We start from the raw sequence: 13,491 nt of genomic DNA on the forward strand, positions 1-13,491 counted from the left end.
TAATTCCAAGGCAGAACAAAACTCACTTTCCTTGCTGGACGAGGACCAAAAATTCAGATCCCATCAAGTCAAAGATGAGCCCTCCCCACCCCGCCCCAACCAGAAAAAGAAAAAGAAAAAAAAATCCATTTAAGGCCAAATCAAAACCAAACAAAAAGGAGGGGTTTTAATCAGAAAAAGAATCTTTTTAAATTTGTATAATTTATTAGAAGCTTCTTAGGAACTATATTTAAGCCGAATATCTACATAAGTTACAACAGAAAAAGACTGACGCCGCAAATACCAAACTGCCAAATAATATACACAGATTTGTCAATGCCCATAAAAAAAAAAAATATGAGGGGCTGGGGACTGGGAGTGTATTTCTTTATACAAGAAAATGTACAGATTACTAAAAACTAGGCATTTAGTCCAACTTTTGACAGCGTTTTACATCTACAAGTTCACAACAAACATAAAACAATTTTCGCGGGGGATGGTCCTGGCTGAACCTAGGCGGCCAAGAGGGCACCGGGGCACCGGGGCACTTCCTTTGTGTCAGTGACAAGTGGGTTATGTCGAAGAGTCTTTCCTTTCCCCAGTTCCCATCCTCCCTTCTAAAAAAAAATCCTGGTATTTACAAGCGAGTCCACTTTGCTGTCAGAGTGTATCCAGCGTGTAGTTTGCGATCTTTAGAGTCCAGAGCCATGGCAGCACAGAGCCCTCTCCAAACTGTGCCCCGCCCCAGCGTGGGAAACCCATTTGAATCACCAAAAAGACACCCTCAAAGCTGTTCTTTCTAGGTCCTTCTCTACTTAAAGATTCCTTATGGAATTGGATTCGCTTGGTTGTTTTTGTTTTCTTTGTTTTGTTTTGTTTTGTTAAAAAACCCACAAATTTTAAAAAGAAAAGAAAGACGTCCAGCAGTTTGGCCTTTGTGTTTTTTCCTTGGTCTAAACGCGGACAGGTTTTAAGAAAAGTCGAAGCGCGTGGAGCAGCCGGTAGATGGTGGTCTGTGTGGCGGGCAGGAGAAGCGGTGAGGCAGCGCGCTGGGCTAGGGCCGGCCCGGCCTCCTCTCACCAGGTCCGACCATATAGCAAGGTGGAGCAGGACATGGTGCCGTAGTCCGAGCCCGATGAGTTCAGGTGGGAAAGGCTGGAGACCTGGCCCTGCAGCGCCGCGGGGCTGGCGGCATGGTGCGCCAGGTCCGGAGACTGGCCTGCGCTGCCCGGCTGGTGGCCCGGGTGTGCGCCCAAACCAGCGCCACCGCTGCCCACCGAGATAGCCGCCGCTGCCGCCTGCGCGGCCTGCGCCTGCTGTTGTGCCTGCTGCTGTGCGTGGCCCTGTAGGCTGGCGGCGCCCGGCGCAGGGGCTCCCGCCTGGCACGGTTTGCCGTCTTTCACTAGCACTGGCACGGCCACACGGCGGGGCGACTGCTGCTGAGCCTGCTGCTGCTGGGGACACCCGGCGCCTCCGCCACCTCCGCCACCACCGCCGCTGTCCTGTTGCAGTTGCTGCTGTGCCGCCTTGTCCTTGGCCTGGCGCTTCATTTTGTAGCGGTGGTTCTGGAACCAGATCTTGACCTGCGTGGGTGTCAGGTGGATCATGCTGGCCAGGTGCTCGCGCTCTGGTGCTGACAGGTACTTCTGCTGCTTGAAGCGTCGTTCCAGTTCGTACACCTGCGCCTGGGAGAAGAGCACCCGGCGTTTCCGGCGCGGCGCGCTTGGCAGCGGGGCCATATTCTTGCTCACGTCCCCCAGCGAGCCCAGGCCGCCCATGCCGCTCATGTTCATGCCGCTCGCAGGGCCCATGAAGCGGGAGACTGTAAGCGACAAACGCACAGCGTCGGCCGGGGCCGGGCTGGGCCAGGCCACCCTTGTCTTCTGCGCCCTTGGCCCGCCTGGCCCGCCCGGCCCGCCCCGACGGCGCCCTTCTCACCCAAGCCTCCTAGCGCTTGGCCCTGACAGTCCCAGTCGTGGGGGATCGCCAATGCCTGTCCCAGGCCTTGCCGTCGAGGAGTGTACTGGAGTGCTCCTGTCCTCAGCCCCGGCTACCCTCCCCCAGTCTCAGTACCCTCTTTCGACCCAAAAGGCACAGTGGGCGAAGGCCGCTCCTGCTCCTTTCGTGCCCAGCTCTGGTCAGAGGCACAGTGCTAGCTGGCCACAGGCGGCGAACAGGGCTCAGGCCGGGAGCTGGGGTCCAACGGTAGACCCCAACTTTGGGAGGTTAGGACAGGGGGGTGTTCGCTTCCGAAAGCTCGAGACCCCAGACTCTTTGCCTGTTGGCTTCTCTGCGCTGCTGGCCCCGATGAGGGCAACTGCTCGGCCCACTTAGAGCCCCCTCCAGAGCCGCGCGCCCTCCCACCTGCCCAGACTCCGCAGGGAAGCGGGCCGGGCCAGGCGTCTGAGTGCGTCCCGTCCCGTCCCAGCAGGGTGGCCTCCCTTCCTGGCCAGGCCTCGCCTCTCTGCGCTCCGTTCGCCCGTGCTCCCTCAGCTTGGGGGGTCGCCCCCTCGGCTCTCCGAGGTCCTCCGTGCGGAGCAGAGCTGCTGGTCGGCCGCGCCAGGCAGATGCCGAGTACACCTGTGCACAGCACCTTAGCCCTACCGCGTACCTCCTCTTGCACCCCCCAGCCCTGCAGGAGAAAGAATCCCTAGCTCTCGCACCCAACTCCCTAGCGCCACTGCCCGGCCGCCCTCCCTGATGCCCAGCGCACAGCCGGCCGGCGCCGCGCCTCCTGTGCTCAGCCCGCGGCCCCGCAGTGGGGCGGCCTCACTTACTGGCGGGGAAGCGCGGGTCTGGGTTGGCTCCGTACCATCCGGGGCCGGAGGCGCTGTTCCGCATGGTGTCCTGGTACGGCGGCAGTTCACTCATGTTGCCCAGGTTGCCGTTGCAGTAGCCCCCCACCGCGGAGTGCGAGAGCTGGGGCACCCCCGCCGCCGTCATGTGGTAGGCGGCGGTGACGGCGCCGTGGTGCCCCACGGCGTGCTGCTGCATGGCCGCGGCCGGCGGTGCCGCCTGGCCCTGCCTGTACGCCGCCAGCGGAGCCCCGAGGCCGCCGCCCTCCATGCCCACTTTCTTGTAGCTTTCCTCCAGGGGACTCAAGATGTCAGACACTGAGAACGGAGTCGTGTGCTTTGGACTCATCGACATGATTCGGCGGCGGCTGGAGGAGGAAGGAAGAGGAGGAAAAAAAAGGGAGAGGGGGAAGGCGAAGTCTCGCTGCTTTTTTTTTCTCTCTCTTTGCCAAATATTCTGGTGTTACCTTAACGCCGATCTTGTTGGATGTCCACGTAACGGAGTGGACCGAGTCCGCCTTAATTGGCTTGAGAGGAGGCTCGGGGGCTGCCTCGCGTTTGTTTTAGCCCGGCGCCAGGTTTTAGGCAGCCGCCAGAGGCGGGGCGTCGGCGCTAAAGCAACAAGACAATAGAAGCCCACATCTTGCCCGAGATAATTAGCTTACATGCTGATGACAAGGTAAACACCTTTAAGTTTCACTCGTCAGGATTTTTAGGTCTCAAAGAGGGAGAGAGAGAGAGAGAGAGGCAGAGACGAGACCCGAAGCGTTTCTTTCCCCCTCCCCGGACCCCCACCCCCATATTTTGTGGGGTGCTGCGGCGCGCGGGCAGGAGGCGGGGGAGGGGGCGGAGGAGGGAGCCGAGGGCGGGGAGGCGGGCGGTGGTGGCGAGGAGCCGAGGGGGAGGGCTGGTGGCGAGCAAGGAAGGCGAATGCTGCTTTGCAACCAACTTGCGGAGTTACAAAGTGGAGCCACTCTCCGATTCGGTCCGGGCTCCCGGCGGGGACAGGTCTTTAGGAGGAGGACGAGGGGTGGGGGGTTCACCTGAGCCTGCCGGGGCTGCTCCTCCCTCCCGCCGCGGCCTCCCAGCCCCGCGCCTTCCCACTGCCTCCGGGCCACATCAGGCTTTGCTGCGCCGAGCCCCAGTCGCCACCAAATGAACGATCGAGTCTGGGGACGCACCCTGGGGCCGCACTGTTGGTCTACGTGTCTATCAGTCTGTCTGCCTCTTCTGCCGCCGTCAGAGGGACACCTCTGCTCCCCGCCCCCTTTCCCCCTACCCGAGAGAATCCGAGCGGGCGGAGGGGGCGCTGGGAGGCTGTCCCCATCTCCTCGCCAGTCCCCCTCTAGCTCGGGGGTTCTCAGCGGGCCAGGCTCCCCCCGCATCACGCCCCCCCACACACACACACAGACGGGGCTCCCTTTTCCACCCCCACCCCGGCCAGGGCAAACACACCACTGGTCTCCGGAGCTGGGAGGACGGGGCGTGGGGGGAGGACCAACGGGAGAGTCCGTCAGTGAAGTTGCCCCACCTCGAACAAACCTGGTATCCCTGACCCTTGCCCATCGCCCGGACAAGCGGGGTCCTGGGGCCGGAGCTGACTTTCCGAGGACATCCCAGCCCCGGCACCCGAGCCCGGAGCCGTGCTATTTTCCCCCTTGGTGTTTCAGGGAGGGCGCGGTCAGGGAGCGGCGCGAATGCCAGCCCGTCTGTTGCCAGGCAAAAGTGAGCCTGAACCCGGGCGGGACCTGCTGGCCGGGAGGGGGCGAACATCGAGGCGCGGGCAGCCCAGCGGGCGGGAGGCTGGGCTGAGGCTCGCCTCCGCCCGGAGCTCAGCCATGCGAGAGTGCACTTGCTTCTCCGGGAATAACCAAATATCTTTGTTTAAAGTGGCGGCGTAAATGGCCAGTCGCTTTGTGGCCACGCTGGATATTAGTAGATGAGGATCATTCTGCTTCAATTGGGCGCCTCTCATCTGGCGGGCAAGAAAACTGCTTAGGAGGAAGTGGGTTTCCTGTCTGCATGTTCCCAGGCTTCAAGTGTGAGCCCCGCGCCTTGAGGGTACTTGGCCGCCAGGCGAGGGGGAGCGATGGGCGGCTCTCCCCTGCGAGGTCCGGGGCGTCTGCTGCGTGGCTCCGGCCAGGCCGGGGCCTGCAGCCCGGTGGACTACCGAGGGGTGCTCTGCACGGCGCACATTTTGAGACCGACTCCAACTTTTCTGCTTGGATTTTAAACGTTTTGGTTGTTTGTTTTTGTTTTGCTCTCTCTTTGGCTGTTTTAGCCTCCTCTCCGCGCTAGGGATGCTTCGGTGGCCGGTCAAGGAGGCTTCTCGAATTTGGGTTTTGTTTTCACATCCCCCCCCCCCCTCCTCCGAGTAGACAGGGAGCTCCCGATGATTAAAGGCAGTTTTGAACTATTTAATGTATTGGGTTAGTCTCCTTTTTCATTACTAGCAAGAGTAGGGAAAGTTGCTTCACTCCTTTGCTTTTTATTTTAAGATTTCAATTATCTCCTTGAAGAGCGCTTTGTACTTCGTCAATACAAAGCCAACTCCTATACTAACATTCGCTTTCCTCACCGACTACCTCCCTTAGGAGGGGAGGGACAGTCCAGGGCGACTCCGGGCCTCCCTCCTGGGCCCGCGCTTCCGCGCAGCCCGCACGCGCCTTTGGGGTGGGAGACGCGCTCGCTGCTCACGCTGCGGAAGACAGGCGCGAGGCTGGGCTCCGGGACCTCGCTTCCCAGGGTTCTCTCTGGGGGGCGCTCTCAGGAACGGCTCAGGCCCCATTAACTGCGCTTTGGTCAATGTGGTGTCTGAGCCCAGGAAGCCAGGAGGGGAGGCGACGCCGGGCTCAAGTGAACGACCGACGGAGGGCAAGCCAAAGCTGAATACAGACCTTGTTTGCAGCGCGACCCGGGAGAGCCAGTGTCCCGAATGAGGTTTTATTAAGAAGGACGATGGGTTTCCCAGTGAATCGACTTCTTTCTCTCTCTCCCTCTGCATCATTTCATACTTGTTGCTCAGTGTAAGAAACACCAAGTGTGGATAAAATGTCGTACAACTCTCCCAAACTCAATGCCATTTAGAAATGGAAATAATTCTTCACATGGTATTTGTGATACTCAATGTTGGGCACGTCAAAGTGCTTTGAAAAATTTTAAGCTCGGTGCCAGCACTGGAGATTTCTGTAGTTCTTATCCTGACCATTCCCTCCCCGGTCTTTAGGGCCCCAGGTGTGAGTGAAGGAAAGAGTCGGGTGGCTCTTCCTCAGCTCCGAGGCCGTGCCATCTCGGCCTTCCTCCCTTTGCAGCCTTCCAGCCCCGCAGCAGGCCCCCGACACACGTGGCTGGCAGCGACTCGGCCTTCGGCTCGGAGACCCCTCGAGTCACCCGGTCGGGCCGTAGCTCTTGAGGAGATCCCCGGCTCTGAACCAGGACCCGAGCCACGCAGCAGGCGGCGGTTCGGGTGCTGAGTTGGAGACCGGAGCCCGAGGAGGGCGGGGAAGGCACCGGCTCCCCCTTCATGTTCCCACCTAGTTGCTCCCGCAGCTGGGCCTGGTCTTGCGTCGGCCGGCCGGCGCCTCCTCGCGGGCACGCCAGCACCAGCGGTCCTCGAGCCCCGAGCCCCGAGCCCCGGCCCGGGCCTCCGCAGCGCCCTGCCGCCCAGGCCCCCGGCGCCTGTCCTTCCCCCGCCCGGGCACGCACAGCCCTCGCTCCACAGGCTTCCCCAGGCGGGCCGCACTGCCAAGAAGCCCAACGACCAAGGCGCCTTGCGGGGAAAGACGGATATCTCTATCGCGAGTTTACCCGGGCAAAGGCCTTGGAGGCCCTCCCTCGGCCCCAGCACCCTTCTGACCCTTCTAACGCTAAGAGCGTTATTTCTTCCCGCCGCCTCCTGAACTCATCCGAAATAGGGCAGACCGGGTTAAACCAAGGGCTTTTCCGTGGCTGCAGGGTGTATTCGGGAATCCCGAATACACCGAGTCCACCGCGAGTCTTCCTTTCTCCTGAAACTAATACGCCCCCGGGTGGGGTGGGCGCGGTGCGGAGCGGGCAGGGCCGGCCCGGCGCTGGCCCCTCGTGGAGCTTTCCCTGGCGCTGCCGCACGCGGCCGCCTCAGTCCCGACCACACTCTGCTTTGCTGGCTGCGCTGGGTCCGGAATTGAGGAGCGGCGGAGTCGCAGGCCCAGGCCCAGGTCTAGATGCGCCGAAGCGCCATCAGCCTTTGCTCACACCCGCGTGGCCGAAGGGAACGCCCTTCTCTTGCAGTGTCACTTTGAGAGACAAGAACAGAGGGCTCATAAGAAGACTAATTCGGGGTGTAGAGCTCGGACCGGTGGGACGTTGAGGAGAGAATGCCTGTCTGTCCGCCGCACCGCCTTACCTAACTCCTTTCGTACCCCTTCACGCCTGCCCAGGGCACTGAGCGATCGTATTTTCTAGTAGTGTTGTCTTGCTCTGAGTTTTACAGCAATTCATGATTCATTCAACAAATATTTATGAAGCTCCTGCTACATGCCAGGCACTGTGCTGGGCTAGAAAATTCTGGCTTAATCTAGATGCAGCTCCTACCCACACGGATCTTACACCTTAACGATAAATCGCCCAAATAACATGTAGTTACTTTGTGGCAAATGTTACTGTGGGATCCAACCGAGATAGAAAGGGTTGCAATGAAGGCTTATGTATGGGTTTCTGCACCATTTCCCGATCTTCAAGAGCTCTGGGGTTGTGGGAAGAGCACTTGAGAGAGAGGTCAGAAGTCCTGGGGTTCGACCCCTGGCTTTGTCATTTTCCAGCTGTGTAGTGTAGCCCTTGTGGCTACCCCGTCACAGCCAGAGTAAACTAGTGTGTTGTTTCTGACTTCTCTCCTCCAGGGCAAGACCTTTTTTTACTCATCCTTTGAATCCCCCAGCACCTCAACACATGTTAAGGAAACAAAAGCCTTTAGCACCTGTTTCCAGAGTTGCAGAAATATTTTTAACCTGCCCCGTGTACCTTCCTGGATTGTTTTGCTACCGATTCAAATAATATCAGGCTGCAGTCATGTGCTTGAGTTTGTAAGTCATAAAAGTCGCCAGCAAACAGGAAGAGTTATTTCTTCTGATTCTGTATTGTGAGCTTATAGAAACGGAATCCAGGCTTCTGATCCTCTGCGAGAAGCACTTGGGCCCCTCGGCTACTCCCGCGGGTCTCCCTCAGCCCGGTGAAGGCTCCAGAGCCTGGCTGGGCTGGGGTCGCGAGTGCCATCGAGGCAACTGAGCCCAGGGAGCGGAAGGCAGGAACGCAGCCAGGCACTGGGGGTCGCTACTCCCCATCCGCGAGATCCGAGGAACGCCCCTGGAGGACGCCTTCCTGGATTCCTCTCCCGGAATGGGTCCCACAAGGCCCCTCCGCGCTGCATCTGCAGGCGCCAGAATTGAAAGCTTGGGAAGGTCCTCGAGAGGCCCCGGGGCATGCCCCTGGGCGGCTTTCGCAGACCCGGTACAGGGAAGAAATCCCTCTACTGCTCCCTCTCTCCTCGGCTTGACCTTCTAGGGCATGTGAGGGCGATCTTCCTTTGGGGGATGCTTTTCCCAAGTTGTGGCTTCTGGGCAGACCTGCGAGGAGAGAGGAGCGGCGTGCCGGGCCGTCTGAGCGCGGCTCGTGCGCCTCTCTCCTGCACTGGCGCGCTCTGGGGAGGGAGAGCACGTTTATGGCTAGAGACCCCCGGCAGGGGAGGAGTCCCGCCATCAGGCTTCTGGTGTGGAAGAAGCCGCTCCTCTGTCGGGTCAAGTCCTCCTAGAGGTTGACACCTGTGGCCTCTAAACCTGCCTATTTTCATGTCACGCAGTTCAAGCCTGGATCCAACTCGAGTTGTATTCAGAGTCCCTGCTTTTTCCACCAACTCCAGGGGCGCCCTCTGGCGGGAAGGAGATAGGAGCAAATTTTGGGTGCGGGTTCCAAAGTAGAGAGAAGAGGGAACTCCGCGCTAGCAGCACTTTTTGAAATGAGGAGAAACCAAGACAGGGGCGGGCGGTGGCGGACGCCGGCCTGAAGCCGCCTGCAGACCCAGCGAGGCCGAGCCCCAGCTCCACAGCGAAACCACTGCTTTTCTTTCCAGTTCTTCGTTACTGTTTAAATTATGAGCCTCTAAGCCGGTGAAAGAGAGAACGATGGCGATGCTGCGATGCTCTGACAGACGGGAAGCCCCTTCTCCAGAGGCGGAGGCTCTCGGGCGGCTGCAGCTCAGGAAAGTTTTGCAGCTGCTCCTGAGACCTAAGTGACAGATTCCGGAAGGATTCCCGCGGCGGCGCGGCTGCTTCGCCCCAGGACCTGTGCAGCTTCGTTCAGCTTTAGATGGCTGAAACCTGCAGCTCTTTCTGCCCTGCATCAAAGCGTAGCCGCGACAGTGGGAGCCCGTGGGCCTTGACTGTTCACGTTTCCCGCGGAGTCGCCAGCAGCGCCGGACTTCCCTCCTCCTTTCCTTTCCTCCTCTCCGATCTCCCACACTTTTCCTTCTTCCTCCAGCCCACAACACTTTGCCGGTGCAAAGTCTCCAGTGGCCATAGTACCGACCCCAGACCCACTCTGGGGACTCTCCGAGGCTTGGGGTTTTTTGGGACGGGATGGAGGCTGGATTCCCTGTCGCCGCCTGGGACTTGAGTTCTGCAGTGACAGACCGAGGCGATCCGCAGCGCCCTCTTCCGGCCATTCGGAGAACTCCAGCCTCAGAGTGGTCCGGGGGAAACTTTGCTGCTAGGTCCCCAGACACTCAAGGCTGGTAGTTGTCAGAGACTGGTAGTGAATCAGCCGCCACACGTTCGCTCACCCCCACTATTCACCATATTATGCACCTGACCATATGTCAGGCTGTCCACCATTCCACCCAAAGCACTGCAATATAGGTTATGACTGCCTCTACGGATCACCCAGCCTCCTGCACTTGCTGTTTGAAAGAGCCTATGTGTAGATCAGGGCCATGGAAGCTGCTGTGGTACCTAAAGTCTTCTAATTATGCTTTGCCTTGGAATCTCGTTATAAGAATTTCCCCTCCAAGTCTGAGGGCAATTGGACACGTATTTTGTGGCCAGTGGAATAGCTTGCACTTTTTGCATGTCCAAAGCCTGGAGAAAGCAGCGGCTCTACTTCCTGGACAGCCTGACACAAGGGGGCTCTCTCCTTACGTTGAAGCAGTAGGGGCAAAGCCCCATAGAAAATATTGGAGCAAGAAAATTTCTGGGACTAGCTACACTCGGGTGGGTACTTTTCAGCCCTCCAATCTCTGGCATCAACTCACCCAGGCAGGCTTCCCCCCATTTATTCTTCCTTCTTTGAACTCTACTCAGACTGGATCCTCTCCACCCTCCTTATCCCACCCCACACCACATGCCTAAATTCTCTGCCTTTGTTCTTTTCTACTTAGCCAAAACATTATTCTCTCCACCTCCATAACTAAGTCATATCTTTTTTTTTTTTTGAAAAAAGCCCAATTGCTTCTTCCAACAACTAAATGTCTGACACACAGTAGGAGCTCAATATATACTTGCAGATGAAGTATAAATGGATGAATCTCTATTGTACTTCTGTTACATTAATAAGACAACTCATCACAATTGAATGATTTCTGAAGTGCATCATGTGTTTGTGTTCTCGTCAGGAAGACCATAGGCTCCTTGATTTTAAGGGCCATTTTAAAACACTTAGACATGTTCCTAGAAATGTACTTGGTGCTCTGAAGCATTTGATGCTGTTAATCATCCTTTTTCAAAATTCTCTCATTGGCTTCAGAGTCATCACTCTGTCATGATTCTCTTCCTCTGACTCTGGACATTTCCTCCCAGAATCCATTATTGGATTCTAACCCTTCCCTGTATACCCATCCCCATGACTTCAGCTGCCACCTATTGCTGATGGTTTCCTCCAGCCAACCTCTCTCCAGAGCTTCTGACTTATATCTCCAGTTGTTTACTTCCTCATGTGAATGTCCACCAAACTTAACATATTCTAATCTGAACTTATAAACATTGCAGCATAACTGATAGGCAATTAACTGCATATATTTACAGTATAAAATTCAAATTTTGACATATGTACACACCCATAAAACCATGACCATAATCAAGATAATGAATGTATCTAACACCCCAAAAGTTTTTTATGCCCCTTTGCGAGCTCTCTGTCCTACTCTTCCCTGCATCCATCCCCATCACTAGGCAACCACTGATCTGCTTTTGGTTATTGTAGATTAGTTATTATTTTCTAAAATTTTATATAAATGAAATAAAACAGTATGCAGTCTATTTTGTCTGGCTGTTGTTACTAAACATAATTATTTCGAGATTCATCAATGCTGTTGCATGTATCCCTAGGTTGTTCTATTTATTGCTGAGTAGTGTTCCATGTATGGATATACACAAATGTGTCTATTCATTCACTTGTGCATAAACATCTGGGTTCTTTTTTTTTTTCCAGTTTTTGGCTATTACAAATAAAGCTGCTATAAATATTTATGTCAAGACTCTATATGGAACATATGCTTTCATTTGTCTCAAGTAAATACCTGGGAGTGGAATGCTGGGTCGTATATTACATGCATGATTAACATAGCATTCAATTTTTTGTCATTAAGTATGGTGTTAGCTGTATGTATTATATAACTGCCCTTTGCCAGTTTGAAAAGTTCCCTTTTATTCCTAGTTTGCTGAGAGATTATATCAGGGATAAATGCTGAATTTTGTTCAATGCTTTTTTGGCATCTCTTGAGATGACCATATGATTTTTTATTCTTAGTTTGTTAGCATAATGAGTTACATTGATTGGTTTGGGGAATATTAAACCAATCTTGCATTTCTGGAATAAACTCCACTTGATCATCATTTATTATTCATTTTATATATCATTGTGTTCAACCTGTTAAAAGTTTCTTAAGAACTTTTACATCTATGTTCATGAACATATTGATCTCCAATTTTCCTGTGATGATTTTTTCTGGTTTTCATGTTAGGGTGATGCCAGCCTCATGGAATGAATTGAGAAGTGTTCCTACCTCTCAAATTTTCTGGAAAAGTTTGTGCAAATTTTGTATTTCTTCCTAAAGTGTTGGGCACAACTTACCAGTGACATCATCTGGCCTGGAGTTTCCTTTGTGGGAAGATTACATAAATATGATCTTATTAAATAAGATATAAATACATATATATATTCAGGCTATTTATTTTTTCCTAAGGAATCTGTCCATTTCATCAAAGTTGTTGAAATTGTTGGCGTAAAATTATTCATATAAGCTATTTCCTTATTATTCTTTAAAAATCTGTGGGGTCTGTAGTTATGCCTTTTTTACTGCTGTTATTAGTGACTTTTGTCTTCTCTCTCTCTCTCTTTTGGATAAGCCTAGCTAAAGGTTTATCAATTTTATTCATCTTCTCAAAGAATCTCCTTTGGGTTTTCGCTGACTTTCTATATTTTTTTTCTGTTTTGTATTTCAATGATTTCTGCTCTCATTCTTATTATTTCTTTTATTTTGCTAACATTATGTTTAATTTAGTCTTCTTTTTCCAGTTTAATAGCGTAGAGGATGAGGTCTTTGTTTTGAGACTATACTAGTTTCTTATGGCTGCTGTAACAAATTACCACAAACTTTGAGGCTTAAAAGAACAGAAATTTATTCTCTCACAGTTCTGGGGCCAGAAATGTGAAATCAAGGTGTCAGCAGAGTCACACTCTCTTCAAAGTTTCAGATAGATCTGTTCCTTGCCTCTACCAGCTTCTGGTAGTTTTTGGCATTCACTGGCTTGTAATAACTACATCATTACAATCCCTGTCTCTGTTTTCATATGGGCTTCTTCTCTGTGTGTGTTTCTCTTTGTCCTTCTCTTATAAAGATGCTTGTGATGGCATTTAGGGCCCAACTGGATAATCAAGGGTGAGCTCCTCATGTGAAGATCCTTAAAATAATTATATCTGTGAAGATTCTTTTTCCAAATAAAAGTAACCTTCACAGGTTCCATCCTTCTTTTCTAAATAGGCATTTTTCATACTACAAATTTCCCTCTAAGGACTGCTTTAGCTGCATTTTCATAGGTTGTGTTTTATTTTCATTTTCATTTTCAAATCAGTTAAAATATTTTCTAATTTCCATTTTGATGTCTTCTTTGACTCTTGGGTTATACAGACTTATGTTCTTTAGTTTCCAAATGCTTGAGGATTTTCCAGAGATCTTGCTGTAATTGATTACTAATTTGATTTTATTGTGGTCAGAGTACTTACTTGGTATGACTAAAATCCTTTCAAATTATTGAGACCTCCAGGGTTCTATATGTATACCAACCAGCTGGAAAAAAAATTTACTGAGACATTCAATGGCCCAGAATATGGTCTATCTTGGTAAATATTTGTGTACATTTGAATAGAATCTGCTATTGTAGAGTGTTCTATAAATGTCAATTAGGTCAGCTTGTTTCATAGTGTTATTCAAGTCTTCCATGCTCTTTTTTTATTCTGTCTACTTGTTCTATGAATTGTTGAGAGAGAGGTGTTGAAATATTCCACAAACTCTCCACAGTCTGTTTTTATTAGCCTGTGTAAGTGCAGTTCCATAGCCCTGCCTCCCATCTGCCCCAAAGGCACACAAGATTGTTACTCACCATTGTATCCTCACTATATAGGGAGATTATGGAACTTTCACTGATTGCTTCCAGAGTGGCAGCTGGTATATTTCTGTGTGGGAATATCAGAA

General features: G+C 53.1%; 1 protein-coding gene across 2 annotated transcripts; it reads right to left on the minus strand.

The window, feature by feature from the left end:
- Positions 1–1,055: 1,055 nt before the first annotated feature.
- NKX2-1 (NK2 homeobox 1) lies at positions 1,056–3,894 on the minus strand. Of its 2 annotated transcripts, none has more exons than XM_063091860.1 (3): positions 3,818–3,894; positions 2,757–3,142; positions 1,056–1,801 (listed from the first exon to the last, which is right to left on the minus strand). In XM_063091860.1, the coding sequence occupies exons 1-3, from the start codon at positions 3,892–3,894 to the stop codon at positions 1,056–1,058; spliced, it is 1,209 nt and encodes a 402-aa protein (XP_062947930.1). The 2 variants fall into 2 exon arrangements, with proteins under 2 accessions (XP_062947930.1, XP_062947931.1); XM_063091861.1 differs by lacking the exon at positions 3,818–3,894 and adding an exon at positions 3,242–3,372.
- Between the last annotated feature and the right edge of the window lie 9,597 nt (positions 3,895–13,491).

The sequence above is a fragment of the Cynocephalus volans genome, chromosome 3 (assembly GCF_027409185.1).
Source record: "Cynocephalus volans isolate mCynVol1 chromosome 3, mCynVol1.pri, whole genome shotgun sequence".
Classification (NCBI taxonomy): domain Eukaryota; kingdom Metazoa; phylum Chordata; class Mammalia; order Dermoptera; family Cynocephalidae; genus Cynocephalus; species Cynocephalus volans.

Coding starts and splice junctions, on each gene's coding strand:
- NKX2-1 (XM_063091860.1), bottom strand. CDS start 3,894: ATGTGGCCCGGAGGCAGTGGGAAGGCGCGGGGCTGGGAGGCCGCGGCG. Junction 3,143..3,817: donor AGCAGCCCCGGCAGGCTCAG/GTGAACCCCCCA, acceptor TTCCTCCTCCAG/CCGCCGCCGAATCATGTCGA. Junction 1,802..2,756: donor AGACCCGCGCTTCCCCGCCA/GTAAGTGAGGCC, acceptor TGTCGCTTACAG/TCTCCCGCTTCATGGGCCCT.